The sequence below is a fragment of the Mugil cephalus genome, chromosome 15 (genome assembly GCF_022458985.1).
Source record: "Mugil cephalus isolate CIBA_MC_2020 chromosome 15, CIBA_Mcephalus_1.1, whole genome shotgun sequence".
NCBI classification, from domain to species: domain Eukaryota; kingdom Metazoa; phylum Chordata; class Actinopteri; order Mugiliformes; family Mugilidae; genus Mugil; species Mugil cephalus.
The window spans coordinates 10,718,055-10,741,303 of NC_061784.1; the positions used below are offsets into that span (position 1 = coordinate 10,718,055).

General features: G+C 42.1%; 1 protein-coding gene across 14 annotated transcripts; it reads right to left on the minus strand.

Annotated features, from left to right (window-relative positions):
- Positions 1-1,400: 1,400 nt before the first annotated feature.
- Positions 1,401-21,469, minus strand: picalma (phosphatidylinositol binding clathrin assembly protein a). Of its 14 annotated transcripts, none has more exons than XM_047606857.1 (22): positions 21,355-21,469; positions 20,905-21,142; positions 13,872-14,014; positions 13,680-13,755; positions 13,468-13,570; positions 13,136-13,229; positions 12,935-13,046; positions 11,703-11,809; positions 11,547-11,588; positions 11,141-11,152; positions 10,954-11,039; positions 10,540-10,663; positions 10,178-10,305; positions 9,701-9,786; positions 8,512-8,592; positions 7,433-7,540; positions 6,397-6,525; positions 6,267-6,297; positions 6,082-6,181; positions 4,427-4,486; positions 3,245-3,346; positions 1,401-2,745 (listed from the first exon to the last, which is right to left on the minus strand). In XM_047606857.1, exons 2-22 carry the CDS (start codon positions 21,032-21,034, stop codon positions 2,731-2,733), a joined length of 1,869 nt encoding a protein of 622 aa, XP_047462813.1. In that variant the 5' UTR covers positions 21,035-21,142; positions 21,355-21,469; the 3' UTR covers positions 1,401-2,730. The 14 variants fall into 14 exon arrangements, with proteins under 14 accessions (XP_047462813.1, XP_047462817.1, XP_047462814.1 ...); XM_047606861.1 differs by having other exon boundaries at positions 6,397-6,495; positions 10,178-10,311; XM_047606858.1 differs by having other exon boundaries at positions 6,397-6,516; positions 10,178-10,311.
- Between the last annotated feature and the right edge of the window lie 1,780 nt (positions 21,470-23,249).

The window sequence follows — 23,249 nt, forward strand, 5'->3', positions numbered from 1 at the left end:
GGTGAGCCGCTGCACCTGTGGGTCCAGCAGCAGCAGCAGAAGCCTCCAGGATCACAGAGGCTGCCATCGCTGGGAGCTCAGTTTCAACGCATCGTGTGACCTTTTTTACACATAAAGCACAATTCCCTGGTCACAGGCTGTGAATGGCGTGACGCTCACGCCGGTGACAAAGACGAGGAGCAACTCGGGAGTTCCGTGTCTTGCTCAAGAACGGTTTTCACGTGTGGTCCATGTGCACACGAAATGAAAAACAGCACGAGGTGCTGACCTGGCCTCCAAATTCACTAGACCCCAAACTGATCAAGTGTCTGCCGGGATGATCCTTCTCCTTTGGAGCCACAAGGGAGACAGTATTAGCTAGGTGGTCATAATGTTATGCCTGGTCAGTGTAATTCTACAGTAATGGACTCATGTGAGTGCGGCCCTAGAGATGGACCACATTCGTGGTTGAGTGGGGCTGCGTCCGTGCGCAAGCTGGAAAGAAATCTCCTTCCTGCCGCTCGCGCGTGTGGCCGCACCGACCGATCAATGCTTAGAAGGAGGTAAGTCGAGCTCTGCTGCGGTTGATAAACAACCGAGGGCGACTTGCTCTGAGTTGGACCGTGAGTCACACACGAGCCGCTCACTGACTGGAAGGGTGAGCAATTTCCCCTGCATCCTCGAGAAGAGGAAGGGGGTGAAACTCCTGTTTATCCGACTGTAATTTCAGGGAACATGAGGGTGAAGCCGTTTGGCCGCCACCGATGCAACAATACGAAGCAGCTCTCAAAAGAAATTCCATCTCGGGAGAAGCGCTGTCAATCGTTTTTTTTTTTTTATATAGACTTACGGACCTTGACCTCGTTGTGTCCACTGTAGGCTGTGAACAAAGGTCGGTGTCTATACAGCCCCCATTCACAGATAACTGCTAAGCACTGCATGTTCTGACACGTTTCGCTATCGTAACGAGCGTTTCGTTTTCAGCAAATTGTCCGACAGTATTTTTTTTTTGTTGTTGCTAATGCGCAGCGGTGACACTTATTATGGATGTATTGTATTGTATTTCAACCAGAGGCCGATATGGATTTTTTTTTTTAGGGCCGATACCGATACGAGTTTTAAAAAATAAATAAATAAAATTAAAAAAAAATTAATCGGCATTGGCCGATACGTGCTGCCAATTTTATTCAATGGACATCACAACCAGGTGCTAGAGTCGCTTCCAGCTGCAGAGGGCAATGTATGGGCTGCTGATACCGATACCAGCAAAAAACGCAAACATCCGATCTCTAATTTCGACACTAGTTGAGCAGGTTTCCTCTTTACTGATGTCCGCAAATCCGCAAATTTCCAAATACCTACCGCAGCAACGGATTCGTTTTTTTTCTTTCTTTAAATACAAAAAAAAAAGGAACCAACGATCTGTGGAAGCTTGCACTTTATTGGAAAATCAAAAACAAGTATCATCTGCAGGGGTAATGTACCACATATGTCTGAGCTGATGCATTCAGGATCACTTTCACACCTGTCGATCTCACTGCGAGTGGCAGGATCAGTTTTACATCCAGCACTGATCAACAGTGCTCTATTCTACCTGAACAGCCGGACCTCTCCGTGACTGGTCTGGACCCAAATATGCACCTGATGCCCCCCCTCCCACACCCTCCCTTCCCAATATCACCCTAAATGGTCAATGAAAATATGAACCAAGCGTGAAAAAAGGTTGAAAAGGTCAAACAGGAGCATTGTGAAAGACTAAATGGCATGCCAAAAGCAACAAAGGCAAAAATGCAGATTCCTTTCCAAAACGTTTCTTTCACTGGTCTCTCATCTGTAGCGACCAAACTAAAAAATTGTTCCGTGTTTTTAGAACCTAATCCACCAATTTGATGGTTTTCTCGTCCATTATTACGTTGTCCCCCCTTAAGTCACGGCAAACTGTACAAGGCATCATGCGAGTACAGAGAATATTTAATTTCCTTACAGCAATCTTTTTATATTAACTTTTTTTTTTTTTTTTTTAAATCATCTCACTCAAAATTCGGTCCTACAATCAATCATTCCTACGCATAAACCTGAAGAAGCTCTTCCAGAAAGTGGTCAGTGACTAGTTACAGGTCTTTTTTTTTTCTTTTCTTTTTTTTTTTTTAATTAAAGTGACTGCAGAAGCAATCACAGGATCTCAGTGGTGTGATATCTCCTTTTTATTTTTAGTAATGTTTTCCTCTCTGGTCATCATAAATAAATACAAATAATACACAAGGAATGTCTACTGCAAACAATACATGAAAAGAAATGAAATGTGTGGTATAAACAGCCTGCAATGGTTTTCATAATCTGTTCTGAAAAAAAGGTATCGATGATCGATATTTGAAAGAGGTGACCAGCGTGGAAAGAGTAGCAAATAGTGTGCATGGGCTTGTCCCCCCCCCCCCCTCCCCAAGTACATAAAATAGTGATGTTAGATATCTCTTGGGTGCCATTGCTCTTTGTCCATGATATATTAGGGGCTGATCACTGGCAGGACGCGCTCCTCAGCTCCTCTATGACAAGACTAGATGGGCACAGGTTCCACTGTGATGCCTCGCCAAGGTGGCCAGAGCTGCTCCGAGTCATTGTGGTTCTATTTATAATGTCTCATTCTCAAAAAAAGACGAGTTCATCAGAAGCAAACGGCAGGTTCGCTTTGATAGCTGGCTTTGCCGTGAGTCATCTTCAGACGGGAAAGACCCTGCTCCCCTCCCACTTTGTTTACATAAACTGCATCTGGAAGGATAAAAAAAACAAAAAAAAACAGGGTCAACTTTTATTTAGGCTGTTTGGGGGGGAAAATACAGCCCCAGTCATGTAGTGGAAAACACCATCCAGGACTCCTTAGCTATCAAATGAAATGTAGGCGAAACGGTTTACCCTCAATATTAAGTCTGGTTCTACTTCTTCTTCTTCGTATTCTAGATATATTTCTTAAAAACACGCCAAAGAGCAGACAGGATTAACTAGAATTCATCTGTTTCCTTCTGCTTTTTCCTTCTCTACACAATCAGCATTGAGCTGGTTTCTGCTTAAAGTTTGTTCCTGGTAATTGTTTTTTTTTTTCTTTTTTAAATCTTGCCACTGTTACCATGTTGCGTGCTCTGAGGGTTTGAGGCTTTGAGAAAGAGCTGTGCAAAAGGAGCTGAGGCTGGAAGAGGTGGAACTGGCAGAGAAACGAAAGAGGATGAAATCCGAACTGGAACGGGAGAATGTAGATGCAGGGATCCATTACCTGTCCACCTGGATTGGGTCCAAATGGGTTGGCTGGCCTCATCACGGGCTGGCTGTACATCACCGTGGGCTGTGTCATCATCATGGAGCCCATATGAGGAGGCTAGTGAGAAAGAAAAAATAAATAAAAGCTCATTAAAATCCATTTTGGGTGATCAGGCCATGTTAGTACAGGTGTCCACGCACACAGGAAGCATTAAGGTTTGATCATTAAGATCAGATCTAGTGGTGGTCTGGGCCACAAATGACCACATTCTTCTAGCAGAGTGCAAGCAGTACATCCATTCTTCACTATTTGATAGATTCAGAGTGTGGTGGCTATTGGGGGTCATTCTATGTTGAGTTTACATCTTGACTCAGTATCTGCTGCGTCAGGTTAACCATTGATTCTTCATACTACATCAAATGTTATGAATGATAATTAATACTAGAATATAGTTCAAACACATTTTCTATTTACGCTAAATAAATGTGAAAGTTCAGGTTTGAAATATAAACCAATAAAAGTTTATTTGTGAAGGATCGGCCAATTATTCTTGTAGTAATTGACTACTAAAGAACTTGATGCATCAAACAAAAACCTAATTGATTTAATTGATGAATTGACCAATTGACAAAGTAATTGACACGATTAATCAATTGAAAAAGAAATGCTTGTTGCGGCCTTATAAATGAGAAAAACAAAATACAGACTATCAAAGAAACAGTTATCTTATTATATTCTTACCATAATCAGGTGTTTTTTTAATGACAGGGATTTTTGCAGATCTGTTACTATTAGCATTCGAAAGCTAATCTGAGTTTAGGGATGGTGATAGACAGATAATGGCTTAATGACTCACTTTTGATTCCATTTTCTTGAAAACACATTATTGGACTGTTTGAGCGGAACCAAAAATAACAAAACCAACAACAAAAAAAGGTCACTTTTACTTTAGTATCGTTGACGCTGTGGTGGTTCCCACCCCTACCGTGCACACTGATGGACGCCATCTGTCCGTTCTGTTCTTTCAGAATTACGGCCATTAGTGGCTTCGATGTGACAGACTAATTAATGAAACAAGAAAATCTCCTCTTTCTTGGCTGTTTGAAGAGTGAAAGTGTGAGTGAGTGAATGAATGAGTGAGTGTGAGATAGACAGGAAGTGAAATCCTGCCACACACATGGTGCCTACTGAACTTACCATTGCATATGCCATCATGCCCGTTGGTGTGGTTGCAGGGAAGGCCATGACAGATGGCGCCTGAGTTGACACAGAAAAAAAAAATCTGAATCAAGACACAGTGATACCCAGTGGTACTCACTGATCATTATGACAACGCGTTGGGTAATCCACCATTAGCAAATGTTACCATTAGGTTATTAACTAAACCTGAACCTTAAAATCTCAGCTTAAGTCAGTTTAAAACATAGATTTCTTTGTTCAACAAGGTATTAAGTCGGGTTTATTTCAAAGGCTTCAGTGTTGTCAGGGCTGGAGCACTTTTTTTTTCCCACCCAAAGTTAATGTCTTGCTAATGTGGCGAGTCCTGGAACTAGAAATTGGTTAACGGCAGGTGTGGAGCTCCTAGTGGAAAAGATATTAGGAAGAAGAAAGTAGACTCTTTCTCTGAGCAGCCCTTGCTTCTCCAACAGCCCCTGGGGTGATAACAAACCCAGATTTGTCTGACGCCCAGCCCTCTTGGAAAGGATACGATTCATTAACTATTCAATCATTGGCAAAAGTGGGATAAGTGAGTCAGACCGGTGCCAAAACTGGGGCTTTCACCACAGACTGTGCGTCTTTCATTGCATCAGTGCGCCCCCTCCAACACTGTTTGGATTGTTTTTGGAGCATCTCGTTCAGAGTCCCTCACTTAGTCCATAATGCTACGGTTACTGCTGCTTTTTCCATCACGTTAGGGACGGCTAAATATAGTAAAAACATCTCCAAAGAAGCAGAAGAGATAAAAGGTACAGAGAGAATGAGATGACGGAAAAAAAAAACCTAAATATCCTAATAATCACGCATTGTGTGACTAGGTCACTGCGAGGTGTGGTGAAGACGGAAAGGTCCAAAAAATTAAGCAGCAGAACGAGAAGACTTGTGGCAAAAAAGGTGCCGTGTTGGTTGTTGTTGTTTTTAGGGTGATCAGACGTCCTATCCACCGAAAATGTCCCCGATTTTAGCTTTTTATGAATGAGAAAAAAAATGCTGCCCCTAGACTACAACTATTACGGTAGCGAGACGTGTCGCTGTTGACATTACAGACAAAGCAGTATTTATTTATTTTTATCTCCGACCTGTAAATGTCCCCGGATTTCCACATCAGCAGGCAGAGCTAACACAGTATTTTATTACTAGTGTGGGATGATTCTGTAATATTTACTCATCATCACAGTTAAAAAAAGTCCATCCTTAGTCAACCTACTGAATTAATTCCTCTCTCAACCAGTAGAAAATGTTGTGGACACCTAATAAGACTGGAATTTTTCAGTGAAACTGACTGTTAGCTCTATCTTGTCCACTGTTTTAGTCAGAGAAGTGGACTGTACACAACACTGAGACCCAGACTAAACAATGTGTCAAAATTATACTTACTTTTCTTAAGAAATTACATTTTTTTTTAGTTTATTATTGCAAAAGGTCTCACAATTTACTTGTTTTTTTTTTTTTTTGGTGCTGCAACAAATGAAAAAAGTCCATTTTGAGTTGTCCTTACTTATATGTTATTATTATGTTACTGGGCTGAATATTGTCCCCTAACTAAAATGAGTCTGACAGGCCTCCTCTAGGAGGAACTATGGAAGTACTGATGTCCATTTAGGTGGTCGGGAGACAAAAGCCGACTGTCCTACCATCGCTGGAGGGTTCCAGGTGGTAGAAGGAGCCATCTTCGGTTGCCAGTTGGTGCCACCGGTCAGCCTCTTTTCACCGGGCTGACTCCAGTGGAGATCACTGCAGGTGTTAAGTAAACAGCCATGGTTAGTATGTTGTCTCAGGGGCATTAAGCTACAATAATGTGTAACTTGAGTGCACTCACTTCTTCATTGTGCCATTCCCAATTCCAAGATCTAAAGTATAGAGAGGAAAAAAAAAACAACACCCAGTTTAAAAAAGACCTCATCTAATTTTCCACCTTACATTGTGTGCGTTATTGTTGGGAAACTTACTGCCGACGAGATTGGCGAGTGAGGAGTCGAGGTCGTTGGACACCAGTTTGTGTGGCTGCTGTCCGTTCGGGGTTACGGCCTGACTCGGTGAAGACGCCACTGTGGGTTTGAGGACGCCACCTAAAACGTCTTAACCAAAGGAGGGGACGCCGAAGGGAAAGGAAGGGAACGGACGAGGGGGTCGGGGGTTACGACGCAGTAGAAAACAGACAATAACGTGGCAACACACAAAGACAAACGCACGACACGACGCAAGCACACGGACAGAGAAAGGATTACTGAGCGTGAAGCACTCACGCGAGATACAGAAAAATGAGAGCGGTGAGTGTTGAGTCAACTCACCCAATCATGCATACGACATGCAAAAAAAGCCAAGGTCCCGAGAAGAGTGTGTGACGGGACGAGGGAAAAGAGGAAAAGTGTCGTGAGACTGTGATCATCTTAGAAACCAATAAGAGTGCAGAGATAATTATGCCCGGTCGGCATGATTATCACAGAGTAATGATGCAAAGGATGAAACAGTCAAAACCAACCACTCTTATACTCATTATTATATATATTATATCCTCCCAAATCCATCTCAGTGGGACACAATGTTAAAGGTAGTGTAGGGGTCAAATACAAACTGCTAATGTTTATTTGAAAATCATTAAATTTTCTATGTAACTATTTTAGGGGACATTCAGTTTGTTTTCCACTACAAGAACAGCAAGGTTTCTTTTTAAATGCATGACCTTTGACTTTTCAGGCACTGCCACTTTAAGAACTTTCCTCTATCATTTATCTACATGACACAAGTCTCATAAAGAACCAATGCTGGTGCCTTTTTTCCACTAGTGACATCATAAATAGATTCACCCTATTGTCGTCTTTAAAGTCAGACGAGGCTTGAATGTCTAGTTTAGAATATGCACTGCATGAACATGGCCACAGGTCACAGAAAACACGCGCACATAAACAAACGGATCAAAGTCCAGCCCCTTGTACCACAGCCTGAACACCATCCAGTGAACGCAGCTACCAGGACAACACTTACCTGTAGGATCCATGTTGCCGTTGGTGTTATTTCCAAATACAGAGTCAAAGTCGACGTTCAGACCTGTGGCGTTCTGCGGCTGCTGGAGCGGTGGGGAAGCTGAAAACCCTAGGGAAGAATAAATAAATAAATACACGAATAAATAAAGAAAATAAAGAAAATCACCGGATTCCACATACCAGCACCACAATACTTATATTACTTTCAACCCCACCACAAGCAGAAGCAAGCAATTACAAGACCATACTAAATACACACACACTCTCCATTCTGAAGTTGAGGCATTGGCATACCTATTTCTTTTAATAAACTTCTACTTTCTTCGTATTTATTTAAATGTTTTATTCCACACAATGTGTGCGACTGTATGGGATGTCGATGATCTGATGGTCCCTGGGCAGCAGAGGTGACTCTTGCTCTTCCTTTTACTGGGGCGGTCCCAATAGGAGCTGGCTTCATCGCGGCGTCTGGTGGTTCTCACGCTCAAAGTTCTCCAAATTTTCCACACTGACCTTGCCTCCACTTCTTAAAATAATGACGGACTATCATTTCTCTTCACATCAGCTGAGCTGGTTCCTGCCATAATACGAATTAAACGAGCAGTCGGATGCGGCCGTTCGCTGCGGAACCAACAGAACCACCGAATGAGAAGGTGTGTCCAAAGTTTGGACTGGCACAGTGTGTATGAAGTTACCAGGGGACTCACTAACACACAGCAGCAGTGGGAAGAAGAGGGGTGAAGATATAAAAAAAAGACCATAAAAGCACCAAGAAAGTAACACAAAAGTAGGAATGGGAGTGGGAAAAGCAGCGACCAGGATTTGCAGGAAGTCAGCAGTCATCAAATGGCTAGACTAAATACAGGGCACAATCAAGGGCAGTACGCAGCTAGCGGCTAACCATATGTGGACATGCAACCTTCCTTCCTGCTCTTGAAAGGATCAGGAAGGGAGGCTGCATGATCAGCAGCAGCAGCACTTTGATTTAGCGACACAAGCCAACTCACGACAAGATGCACGCTTCACTTCACTAATGTCAGCTCAGAAATCTGACAGCCGGACAGTCGTCCACAGCAGTACCTGCAATATTTGTCTCTATCTGTGTGGTATCAAGATCAGACGCCAGGGAAGAGCTCGAGTCAAGAAAGGGATTGTAAGGATCTGGAGGAAAACACAAACGCTGCTGATAAATATCAACACAAATGTTAAAAAGCTGAGAAAATAAGCATTATGAGGTTAGTCTGATAAGTAGGAGTAAACAAATATGTGGAAGGAGGATTCCTGCCAGATCTTGGGTGAATGTGGGAAAGAGAATGTGTCATTATGTGTCATTTCCTCTATTTCTTTCCAGGCTCTTTTAAAGTATTTCATTTTGTGTGTGTGTGTTCAATTGAACTTTATTTGTACAGTGTGAGAAACAATCCAAATATTCTCAAGATGCATTACACACCCGAGATCAGATCGAGACAGTAAAAACAGGACATAGACTCAGTGTCGATGATATTTGGGCAGCAACAATAACCAGTATTGTGAGGAAAGGGTCTGATTTTATAATACCGTAGATTCTTCTTTATGTAGTAGAAGGGACGTAATCAAGTAAGACTAGTGATGCCAAATTTGAAAAAAAAGACAAGATGTTGCCAATTTCTGGGGACCGTCCCCGTTTTGAATGTCCTGTCCCCTGGTTAAAGCTGTCCCTGAAAGTGTCTCCAATTTCAGATTTTTATGAATGAGAAAAAAATGTTGCGCGCACACTACAATTATTACGGTAGTCGGTCGCGCTGTTTTTGGCATTACAGACACAGCAGTTTAAATGTTTAAATATGAAATTTAAATACATAAAACTAATTATCCCCATTTCTTCATTTCATCTTGATTACATAAACGTTGTGAACATTTGATTGTGCACGAAAAAAAAAAAAATACCGCAGTACCGTCAGGATTTTGAAAAATACCGTGATAAACATTTTTGGTCGTACCGCCCAGCCCTAGTACAAACAGACAGAAGGACATCCTGAAATGCCTCTGTCCAGGGCTGTTGTTGTCAGCCCAGAGGTCTAACATAATCAAAAATGCAAATATTGGCAAACCGATGTTGGACAATGTTAGTAAAAACCCATTCATAAATACTCTATATATATATATAATAACAGATCTAAGCATTAAATTTCTTGACGTCCTGCTAAATAACAATCCCATCGTCAACAAATAGTGGGGGTGGTGGTTGCAGTGTGGACTGAAGTGCTGCCAAGAAGAGTGTCGCTCTCACCTCTCCATGTGTTGACGGTGGTGAGAGGCAGGGGCTGCTGGAAAGCCGGCTGGAGGTCCAGCAGGGAGTTGGCTGCCTTGGACGAGCTGGATGTAACAAGCAGGAGAAGAAAAGGTCAGGACAGATTCAATCACACACAAAAACAACATAATATACAACAAACTATACTGTCAAATTCTTTGTGTTTTATATATATATATATATATATATATATGTAACAATGCCAGAGAGGGATTACGCAATTATGAGTTATGTTGTGCCACTTTACGAAAAGCCTTTTTGTGTGCTCATCTACTGCTATCAGCATTGCAACAGTTTCAACACAAAGATGAAAGTCCAGTCTTAAGTACACTAGGAACCTGTGAAACCATTTTGCATTTAAATAATAATTTTTTATTTAATCAATCAACACCAACCTTGGAAGAAAGAAAGCGATTGGGTGTTACTTGAGCCTGGCACGAAGCCTTGTGGCCTCACCTGTCGTTGGAGCTGGGTGTAGAGAGGAGGTCGATGGCAGGAGCAGAGTTGATGGGCCCGCCCACGCTGGACACAGGGGAGCTGTCGGTGGTTGCTAGACCGGGGTTCCTCTGGAGCTCTTTCAGACGCTGCTCCTACAAAAATGTGGAGGTTAATCTGAAGCCAGGAAGCCTGTATGGGAGGACTCGATTTGTTTCTAGCTCAAAAGAAAAGCAGGTCAAGATTGGGGCGACCTGCAGAAATGAGTTAAATTTGTGGTCTTCTGTGACACAGACAATTGCGGTCACGGAAAAGCATCGACAACTCTCAACTGAAACCTTTCAGAAAGTAGAAATCCCTATGGCAAGTGTAACCGTATGTACCTTTAGGGCCTTCAGGCGAGCCTGCTCTTCCTCCAGGGCTGCCTGTTTTTCCCTCTCGTCCACTTTGGTGAAAGATATGCCAGTGTTGGCCAGGGAGGAGACGGCATTGGAGAGGGTGCTAGCCCTAAATACGGGGACGGACACGGAGAACGGCGGCAAAGAAATCACTTTATGGCAAATGAAAATCCTCACATTTATACACACGCTGTCCTTTGGCAAGCTTAGTGCTTTACCTTACTGCAGTATGATTCTTTAAATCATTTCTTCAATGCTATAAATTGTGGGACCTAAACCAAAGTTCAACAATCAGTTTCTGTAAATTAGAATCTATAAAATCTGTAAAAAAGCGATCATGAGCTTCAGCTCCCAGTCTGGAGAACCGAATCAAAAGAAACGGAGATGAAGCGGACCAACCTGCTGGCTGCTGTTGAGTCTTTGACTTTCTTCCCCTCTAAAGAGGCCAAGTGTTGCTCCAGGGCATCGAGCAGGCTGCTGGGGGCCTAGCGGAAATATCATTGACACACATTAAGCTTCACAGGCTGGAGAAACGTCCACCACGACATATTCAAGATAGAGAGGGAAGAAAGGTTCAGATACTTACGCAAACTGTAAACTGAAAGCGGAGAGACAGAAGGAAGGGAAAAATAAAGGTGGCAACAGAAAAGATATTGACAAATTTGGAGGGGGTCAGTCTAATTCTAGGTTTATCTGGAACAAGTACATTCTTATCAATACATGTAGAAAGGGACAGAGTCCAAATTCATTTTGTACGCCGTGCATGCCCTTAACAGGAGCTGGAATGTGTTTGCAAGAGCAATGGTGAGCACATTCATTACTTATCTGGCATGCAACTGCATTTGACGGTAAGTATTTGCAGGCATGTGAAAGAGCAATTATGGCCACATAAGCTTATATGATGGCGATCACTAAACCGTTTATCTCGTTACAACATGTTATATAAAGTAACTCCAAAGGTGTCAAATGATTATCATTTCAACTTGACTCACCTGAGACAGGTCTGGTATGTCCCCTCGATCGATTCCAACTTGCTGCACGGAGAGAAAGAACGCGACGAGAACTTAGATGAGGACGAAACTGCAAACTAACCCAAATAATCCAAGGCTCCTATAAAAAAAGGGGACTGGACTGGGGCCTTTAGTTACCTCTGCAACTTTGAGGAACTCTGAGATTCTTGTCATTCGCGTGAGGAATTTCTTGTAAATGTCCAGTCCTTCTTTGCACTGAGCCTTCTTCATGTCAAAGTACTTCTCTGTAAAGGGAACATGAAAACAGCCACAACAATCATGTCAGTCATTTCCGTAGACTGATGTATTTTTAGTACATAGCGCACAACGTGTTGTCAGTCTCAACAGACACTGATGTAATGGGTATTAACAGTCTGCTGTACATGCACGGATGACAACACGGAACATTCCTCCGAAATTGACAGGACGAAGGCGGAAGCTGCATAAAGACACGCCAGAGGCCTTCACCAACAAAGTCCACCAAAATATTTTACAAAAAGACACATCCACATTGCCAAAACTACGTGGAAAATGTGTGATTCTCTGACAACAACTTGAACTTTGAACGACACGTCACTTTAAGAAACAGCACATGACATCACCAAAAGTACACCACAACGAGGCACGGTGGTTGCAGCATCATGCTCTGTGGCTGCTTTTCTTCAGCGTTTACTGTTGCTTCAGTTGAGGTGGAGAGAAGCATGAACAGCTGCAAAAACGTAGACTTTTTACATTACTGCATACGGTTGTGCAATTCAAAGCTGGAAGTCAGCTTAAAAGGACAAATGTAAACAATAGCAAATATCATAGGAATATGGGATTTGCATGGGGTATTTTGTGCATCTCTGCACGGTGCATTCTAAGTGCATTCTACATTCTTCCTGCTTCAGCTTTGCACCCGTTTAGATGAATGCTCGCTGCACAGGGCTTGCAGTCATTCCTGTTACGAAGTATGCAAACAAGGCCTGGAGGTAGTGCAGTGCAAGCTTGACATGCAAAAAACACTGAAGGAAAGGAAAGCTTCCTGCATATTAACATTTATGTTGAAGTCGGTCTGTCAGAGGTCTGCAGTTCCAGGAAGCCGACAGCTCTATGCTCTTCTATTTTTAATAAAAGACTCACAAGGATTGTGCAAGAACAGTGAACACCATTCTCTAAGCACTTCCTTGCTTTCAAAGCTGAATGCTAAGCACCACAAAATTGCAAAGACATCTACAGTAATTTATTCTGTTTTTCAGCCGTGACCACTGAACCCATCATTGTAGGGAAGGGAAAAGGGAAGGACCCCTTAAGTCATAAAATACAGGCGAGTAGGGCAGGCCCTACTGTCCAGATCGAAAAGGCTATGACACACAAAAACTTGTTTTTACCCAGGAGGTTGATGATGCCCTCATTGTAGGCTGCGAACAGTCGGATTGCGTCTTTGAACAGAAGCATGAAGGCTGCGTTGATCACCCCGTTTGTCAGTTCATTGGCGTTGACCTGGAACAGAGGTGGGGGCGTTGAGAACGTCAGATTACAGTCGCACGTGCGAGCACCGGATTTAAACGCAGCTGGTACGGAGCACCCACATTGAAATCAAGTAAGACATCCATCTGATTTTGGACGATGGGGATGGTTTTGAGAAGTTTCTCTGTGTTCATGGATCTCATTACTCCATCAGACCTGTGGAATGGAAGAAAAACTCCTTAACGTAATGTGCTTCGACATCTTAACAGTGTGCAAACATATGATTGAATCCTGTCAAAACCTAGTGTATATGCAACAGACCCAAATCTAAGTGAATGTAAGCCTGCTATGCCCAGATGCTCGGGACAACTGTAGTCACTTCCACCGTCTCCAAAATTGATAAGACCATTCTGGAGGTACTGTAGTGAAATCTAAGAAGAAAAAATGTCCTTACCCTCTTTTCACTTTAGTGAAGTCAAAAGCGACGTGTCTGTAGGACACAGCCTTGTCATTCAGGTAGCGGCTATACCTCCTGATGAACGTCGACATATCGTAGCCTTGGTTAGACACAGGGGTGGGGTGGAGGAGAAGGGGGTGTTTAAAGATAAATGTCACGTCAAAGATGAATACATCTCAGTATTTATTTTTTAGAATTTGAACGTATACCTTGTAGACCGCTCTTATCCAAAAAGTTGCTGAGGTTGAATAATGTGTTCCTTGAAGCCAGGTACTGTATAAATCTCTGAAAGAAAACATGATACCAAGATATTTCACACATCGTGAAAAACAATGTGTTTTCACAGCACAGGAGGATCTAGCCGTTGCGATACGTCCGTCGACGCTTGTAACTTGATTTACCTCATTGCCATAGACCATCAAATGGTGTGTGGCGGTGAGGGACTTGAAGACAACCACCCAGCTGGTGTTGGCCGTCCTTTCAAACAACGTGTCAGCCAGCTGAGGTATGTTCACATTCATCTCATTTGTGCACTGAATCAAGTCTGAGGGACGAGAAAGAGAGAGAGGGATGGATGATAAGCCAGTGTAGTGAGTGAGGCATCAACAAATATCCTGTTTTCAAATAACTGAGAGTAGAGATTTCCACTCATGGATTTGTCATTGTCTTTAATCTGTTTTTTTTTTTTTTATGGCAGCATGCAGACCACATAACTTACCAGAGGGCAGTATTAATATTATTATTATGACCCTTTTACAAGTATTGAATTTGGGGTGTCCCTTAAAAATACGGATTAGTCCGGTTAAGCCAGAAAATTGAAATATTATAAATCAAACATCTTTTGGATCCAGGAAGTAAGGTTTTATTTCACAACATAGCATTACAACATTGTAGTCGCGCTGTTAAAAACACACCGAGGAAACAACTGTTACTACCAACAGCTTTGATTTGTGGACTGACAGGGTATATACACCCTCAGCGTGGCTGCTGTGGCAGAATGCCACAACCATCTGGCCCTAAGTGAAATCAAATGGATTATGACTATTCTTTCCATCAAAAGCATAAACTGACCAATGACGCCAGATTTTATTCACCCTTAATCTACACAAATGAGAGTTAAATATGCCATGCCACCCAATCGTCTTTAGCTAGAGGTATGAAAGAGGTGGAGCACATTGTACACGGTCTGGATATCCCATTTGAACTGATTCACTCTACAGAGTCTCAATAGTGATCGAAATATGTTGTTCAGGTTTTATATTTAACATTTGCTGTGGTGCTGCTACCCACTAACGCCTGTTTATGATGGCGACATACGATTCTTCAACAATCCAGTGTTTGTTGTCACATGGGTGGCCCATTGTGTATGTAAAAGGCAAAAAGCCTTTTGTGCGGCCTTCACAAAGGGCTTTTCAGATGCAACCGAAATGACTGCGTGGAGTTCAAACTCACGACCAACTTTCTCGACTGGTTCTCCCGAAGTTTATTTTGCGAGGACAAATCCTAACAACCTGCAGCTCGAGACGGCAACTCTGATGTATTTGTTCCTTTGAACTGAAGCCGAAACATGATTCAACACGGTTTTCCATTCCAACAAACAACAATAATAACAGAGAGGCAGCACGTACACTGGTGTCAGTGTGCATTACTCTTTCCATTTCAAGAATCTGGTCTGAATTTCAGCCTTGTTTTCGACTCCCGAGGGTTATCTAACCACGCACTGATTCACGTCCACCATCTCTTTCCTGGAAATGATACGGCCTTCCCTCTGTGGTCAAAGGTCAGGCCTTGTAAGGCCTTTAGGCTGAGAATATCTTCTGTAGTTTCACTTCCAGTTCTGTAATTGTGTTTAACTTCCCCAATTGTCTCACACAAAATCTCAACTCAATATATTAAGCCATAATATACTATTTTACATAGATGCATGTTAATAAAATGAGAAAATACTTGGAAGAAGTTAGACCCTGACCATCAAGCAACCATCCAACTCAAGTCACTGTAATAGTCTAATTAGTCCAACAGAGACTCAGGAGCAGATGCTAATCGCTAGCATGAGCTACTTCCGGTCCCCTCGACACTATGTGTGCTAATTAATGACAGAATATAGTAAAAACATCTTTCCTGATTACACTCAATAAATCCGAACTTTTCTTCAATAGCACCCTTTGATAAAACTCAAATTGTGAACTGGACTTTTCCTTCATTCATTTATTAGGAGATGTTGTGTTATAGTTCAGTAGTTACCCAGAAGTTAATCAAAGCTATTTGATACAAACATTTTTAAAATATATATTAATTGTTTGAACCTTTTGTAGTTGAAAGTGTTCGTCAATGAACTGGGCAGTTAAGCTCCAGATCGACGCGGGGCAACATCCTTGAGACATAGGACACTTTTCCATGACTTTCACTGACAAAATGTATGCATAACATCTTACACTAACCCCGGGCATCACAACCAGTGTACGTATGAACTGCATTTCCGAAACTGCTTCATGTGTTCAGTCTGAATGGCATCACTTTCCAACGAGTTTAGCCAATCCTCCCTGGCATAAGTGCCAGGAAATGCCATCAGAAGCATCTACGTCAATCTCGCATTTGATCAGCTCTGTGCTCTGGGAAGGGCTCTGGGTTGCATAATAACTTCCTGTTGGCTGTTTACACGTCCCAATCCAAACATTATTTAGGACCAAGAATCAGGAAATGTGTATCCCCTTGTGATGCAGTTGCTTTGAACGCGTAACTACGTCCAGTCCACTCTGGAAAGCTAGCGGCGTGCATGACTGTGTATGACAAGCTAGGGCTCACGTGTAACAGAGCATTATAATTACGTAACAAAAAAGTTTAACACAGATGTGCTACGTGGCTCCCGAGCATCCAGTATCAGGTGATGTGTCACCCGACACTTTTCTGCGACATAGCGCAGTGTCTGGTGGACGACAGGAGCGGTGGCTGATTTAAGATGGGCGACCGGATTTAGTGGCATCTTTAAAAGTCACTATTGAGCAAAGCCAGTGGACAGGACATTAGAAGTCTTTCTAAGAGCTGTCAACTGATGCACCTGCTGTCGCATGCTTCCTGTATTACACTGCCTGCATTCAGCTTGGGAAGGGAGGGAAAGATCAAGGTACAAAGGTACTTTGTTGGGCATATAAAGCTTTGCATATTACAGAATCATTTTCCAGTAAAAACAAATGCAATAAAGGTTCACAAATTCAGAGAAGGTTATTTCAGTAAGACAACGCTGCTTGGGCAGGGGACCTAATTGAAATATTGAACAGAAGCACGTACTGCATTTCTACTTAACATCAGGGCACAGTTGCATTTTCAGTGGTGCACATAACAACTTGGCTCCGGTTACTGTTATAAACCAAATAGTGATCGAAGCATGATCCTGCCCACTCAGCCTGGCACTTCTTTATGATGTACATAGCAGAGCAGAGCACTCAAGCAGAGATGGCATAACTTTTTTTCGCTGAAGTCGAGTCATAAAATGTTTGTGTCTCCAAACCTCCTCGGTTAACCTTCCTCGAAGTGTTCTACCTTTAATGATCCAAAACGATCAATTCAAGATGGAAATGGAGAAGCAGACTACCAAGCGGACCAATCACAGCTCTCGCGGTTTGCGCCACTCGTAGTTGCTTTTCTGCATTCAGGTCTAAAAGCCTAAACCGTCTTTAACTCAACACTGTAAAGTGCTACATGGCAGAGATCTGCAGACCGTCACGATGCTCTTATGATAGACCCTGACAGCAAAATACAACCTTTAAATCACTATCGCAGTCCTGCTGTGTTCCAGCAGCATCTGTCAGTTCCTGTTTGAAACCACGAAGGAAGGGGTCAGATGTGGCAGTGTGGTCTCCCAAGCTGAGCACGGTTGTTGGATGATGGCAGAGAGTGACTTGGATTGAGCTGTGGACCATGCAAAAGACCAGGCTTCATTGTCTCCAACACGCTGCGACAAATAATACATCCATGGTATGGAGGGGACCAAGCCTGTCACCAGCACTCAGCCCCAGCAACACTCAACACATCCTGGATGGGTCGTATAAACAACATACCACAAGAAGTCATTTGTAAAGTCTTTTCGAGGTTTACATACACCTTAGTCAAATACATTCAACCTCAACCCCTGACATTTAAATCTAGTAAACAACATGAAGTTGCCACTATAGCCATTAAGAGTCCAGTTCTTCTTTCATCAGACCGGAGGAAAAACATCTAAGATATACTTGTGTAGTATTCTTTGTACAGATAAAGGTGGTATCTTCGATAATTTGGTAAATGCTTCATAAATAAATAAACACACACACAGATGAGCCAGACTTCCGGGGGTGTAATTTAGGATACCAGTGTTGAAGAATGTGAGAAAACTAAGTATAGACACTGTCATATCTCATCTGCAATCTAGCTGGACACTTCTGAACTATATCTGGCCAAAAAAAAACTCCAAACACAAGTGCCCCCTTCAGCCCTCTTTAAATAGAACAAACCTAACTGAGCTTCCTGCGCATCTCAAGATCACATTCTCACCAGGAGGCTTCATTTCAACAAAATCAACATCAGACTTGGTGCTGATGACCAGTCAAAAAAAATGTAAGATGAATGAAGACGACATTGTGTGGAATTCAAATCTTTGTCAAGGCCTGCAGTAAGCAATACAGCGCGCGTTGCTTGGACAGCTAATGGAACTGAACAAGTCGAAGTCTACTCACCACTTTCTAAACAGGGTCTTTGCTCATTGATCACGCTGCTGTTCAAGCAACAACCGACTGGCATGAGCACATTTCAATACTGTCATCAAAAAGTATTCGCTCCCGACACCAGCCTCAAATGTTGATAGAAATCAGGACGGACCCTTGACTTCATGTTGTTTATGCTAAATCCTGACCCTACCATCCAAATGTGGCAGGAGAAAGCAAGACTCGTCAGACCGTGAAACCCGCAGGAGATCAGCAATTTCTGAAATACTCAGACCGGCACCAACGACTACGCCACATCCACAGTCTCTTAAGTCACCTTTCCTCCTCGTTCTGATGCTTGGTTTGAACTTTTGAAGACTGTCTCGACCATGTGTTCATGCTTAGATACACTGAGTTGCTTCCAAGTGACTGGCTGATTGGATATTTGCATTAATGAGCAGTTGAGCAGGAATAATTAATAAACTGGACGGTGAGTATATTTACTTGTTCAGCAGTCTGAAAACTTATTTTTCCCCAATGGAAACAATGGTGGCATATCTACTGACTATCATTAAGCTGACTATAGGAAAAGTGGTTCACATGGGCTTATAAATGAGGGGATATGTATAAAACATGAAGAACTCTGATAAGTTACATGGCAGGAGTGGGTTTCCATAAGGCAAATGGTATGAGAGGGTGTCATCAAAGCTGTAAGATTGGGACCCAATGCCATCCCGTACATTATTGTTAAAAACTACAACACAAATTCATAAAACACTGAAAAGTAGACAATATATTAACAGCTATTTTAACTATTTTGAAAGTCTTGCAAAAAAGTCCATCAAAATCAATGTTGTTGCTAATTATTGACTAATCCAAGACTGTAGTAATTAAAGGATTTGTGTAAAAAAAAATATTTATATATATTAACATTTTTTATGATATTTTTAAAGAGGACAATGTAACTATTTTAAAACTGGGTATAAGGGTTAAACCTAAACCTCACCATAACGACTAAGCTGCAAACGGTGGCAGATCATTTTGATTTTGACACATATTTCATATTATAGCTTCAATATCCAAAAAAGGCTTCTTACTCCTTCTAATGATAATGATGATAAAAGGCATCATGCCTCATATTTAAACTTCTTTCACCAGGAACAGCACTTCTTTAGGAGTACTTGTATTAAAATCCTGACTGAAACAATCATCGCAAAGATTGTAATCCACACATCTCCATTAATATCCATGGATATTGCGGAAAAGCAACACTTTTACATACATCAATTCAGTTCAGCCGAATATTAATTTGCATGCGTGTTCTTGATAAAGCTGTTAAACGTCCACGACTATGCTGTCACCAGAACTGCTTTAACAGACAAACCACAGAGCTTTAAGTAGACTACCATTTAAATACTGACACTCTGACACTGAAAGTTACATGAAACTACATCAGCTGTTAGGTGGAGCCTACAAGTAAATCTGAAGTAGCATAAACAACAACTCAGGATTCTGATATTATAATATAACAAGAAAGCAAATTCATTCTCGACTGGTTTCATTCACTTAATAGTTGCTCTGGTGTCAGTGACCATCTCCAGGGCTACAAACAAAAGGCAGTTTGCAGGTCGGTGTTGAAATGAATCCTGCTGCTGTCTAGAGAATCCTGTTAATCATTTAAAAAAAACACACAGGCACAAGCCTCCGCTTATTCCCAGTCAGCACTGAGAAGGATCCACGCTGCTCACACTGACATGCTGCCAGAAAACTCCTCCAGCTATCAGCCGCCACAACGACACAATGTCTCAAATAAAGTTGACAATTTCCAGAGCGGAAAGTCGTGGGGATTACACAGTATTGACAAGTTAACGTTAACAGTATGCGCTGCATACGTGTGGAGGCCTCGTTGCCAAAGGATGCGTAAATATTGGGGATGTGCGTATCGATCCGGAAATGTCGATACTCCCGTGTTTTTAAGAATCAATCTTCACATCAAAATATCGATACCACGTCCGCTTTCACTAGTGATACTTTCATGACACCGAAACTTTATTCACTTCTTAAAATAAATAAAAATAAGAAGAAAAAGCATGAGAGATGGATGGAGCGCAGGGACATGTCCCAAAACCTGAGACAGACCTCAATGATGGAAGCATTTCCAATTCAGAGAGGCAGGCTATATCGCAGTGTGTAGTGAAAATACTTCACAATGCCCATCAAGGGCATGTACACATAGATAAAGTCAACATGTTGTTGTTTCTGAACAGAAACACATAAATGGGAAATGAGAGACAATGTAGAATGAGACCTTTGATGTCAAAGTTCAAGTTCTGTCAAGATCTAAACTGAAGACCACTCTGTCTGGTCCAAAAAGAATTACGTCAAAGTTAGAGTGACTGTTCTTATTTACATTTTTGTTTGAGATTTTTTTTTTCTTTTCTTTTAATGTGATATGCTCAAATTTTCAGTCAACTCAGCTGATTTGCACAGGTTGAGTCTTTGATTGCCCCGGTTAAAGAGAAGATTGATATTTGGCAGTTTAATCCCCATACAGAGGCATTAAATACACTTTTCATTATTACATTCTCAAATACCCATTGTAAAAGTCATTTTCATATACAAGCAATAAAAGTATCGATGTCGGTATCGGGATAGTAAACCTTGGTATCGGATCGAAAGGAAAATAGTGGTATCGCACATCTCTAGTAAATGTACAAATATATCGATAGCCAATAAGCAGGAAATCGTTACTTACAATCCAAATGTTTCTTTTTTGGCCCCATGATTTCATGCGTTGTCGCCTTGCACACGGTTTTGGAAATCGCCGAGCCGGTGACACTGTGCTGAGCGGCGGTGATCCTGTCAGTAATGCTCTGTCCAGACATCCTGGATCGGATCAAATAGACGCTCACAGGGGGTCTCCAAATTCAGCTGACTACTGTGGGTGTTGTGGACGGCGTCGGTCCCCAAAGGCTGTGTGCCACAAGACAACACTGGAGGACGAACACAAACGGAGAAAGAAATAATGAGACAGGGCTGGCGTTACATTTCCCTGACGAGCTACAGCTAGCTAGCTAACTAACTCATGGAAACTGAAAAACCGCCCCTGCGCCTTGGGTTAAAGACGCAAACTCAGTCCACAACGGGAAACTTATAAATTTAGTGAGCCTGACGATACAAACCCCGGCTACTATTTAAACCTTACACGTCTTCAGCCTCTTCTCCTCGTCCCGTACAAGTATTCCTCGCGCACCGCTGCTACTAGACGGTCGGAACAAAAAAAAAAAAAAAAAAAGAAAAATAGAACTTACGTCCGGTCTCAGATTTTCACCGTAAAAGCGATATGCAGGAATATTTATGAATCAATAACGACAGAATACACAATCGGTGCACTTTATGTGGTGAAAGAAAGCTTTGTGAAGTGTTAGAAAATTAACAACCACAAATATTAGCGATTTTTTTACTAACACAAACACTTTTGGCCTGCCACAAATTTAGTGCCTTATGATGTTTGGCCCACGAGATGATGAAATTCATAGCTCAATTTTTGGTTGGAAAAAAACAACAACAAAAAAACAAACAAACAAAAAAACATGCTAATACTGTATTACTCATTAACTCGTAACTATGGCTTGGTGTGAACATCAGCGCTCGAGTTTGAGCTTTTATTTTGTGGTAGAACATCAGCCAGTTCCGGTTTTCTGTGTCACTTGACTCAGCTCACAATATTTATCGGTTCCCACGCTAAACTCAAATGCTAAACAGCGGCTGCCCGCATTGTTTTAAATACACTGAGGGCAGTGAACGATCAGTCCTGATCTCTAAAAACAAAAAATAAATAAATGTAAGTATGGTCCAATTGCTGCAAACGACAGGACGACATGAAGATGTGAACTCCTGCTTACCCTGTGTGCATTAAACCCACTTTATTCACTTATTAACCTATTTCCTTTATACCTGGCACAGATACACACACACACAAAAACACGAAAACAGCACAAGGCGTTGACCTGGCCTCCAAATTCACTAGATCACAAAGCGAGCAAGTACCTGTGGGATGATCCACAGAGCACCCCTCCTCTCAACCCATAGGATGCAAAGGCCTCCACAATATCAGGTCATAATATAATATTATGGTCATAATGTTATGCCTGAAAAGTTGAAAGTGACTTAGTCATTGTACTGAAGCAGTTTTTTACCCAGGTTTTCCCTATAGCGGTTGGACACATCACATGTGGACCGAAGTAATGAAAGGACAGTGAGAAATGAATGCTATATTATTTCTCATCCACTTTGTATGCTTTATAAATAAAAATAGTCCAAGATATGTGTAGCTCCCAGACAAAGAGGGCCCTCACACAGTAAGCCAGTCAAGTTACTACTTCCTGTGAGAAATGAAGAAACTCCTCTGAGTTCAAGTAGTAACTTTTGTTTTGTCCGAGGCTTCAGCAAGTGATGGGAAATGGAACCCAGTGGAACCCTATTCAGTTCCCCATTCTTATGGTTACTTCTCAGAAATAGGCAACTTCCCATTTAACCCTGACGGTTAACACTTTTTGGTGTGAATTTCCATGGTTCAAATGACACAACGTCGGGTATTCTGTGACTTTGAGGACATCTAGTGGTCAACATGAAATCGTGGCTCTACAGACAGACTGCTGCCGTTCTTCTGGTTAATCTTCATCTGTCCTAACATCACTCTCATCACTCCCACCTCCGAAGCGGAGCACCTGTTCCAGTCTCGGTTAAAGGATTCGCCATCAGAGCCAAGTGGCAGTTGGGAATGTCCACCATCCACTTCTTCTGGCGCCAAAGGCTTCTGGGTTTTGTGTGGGTCCAACTGACACAGATCAGTAAATAATTTAACATCAGTTTTAAGATGATGCAAACACATAAAACAACACTGGTCTCGGGTCCATTAGAGACAGCTGTTGTTAAAATATTATACTGCGCTCCAGCTGATACCAGAGTTTATTTGCATACAGAATGCCAAACTTGGATCTGGAGCGCTGGCTGAAGATCCATTTGTTAATGCAAAGTCTGACAGGCCCTATGGCACCGTTTCAAATTTGCCTCGTCAAGACCCTGGCTAAAGTTGCA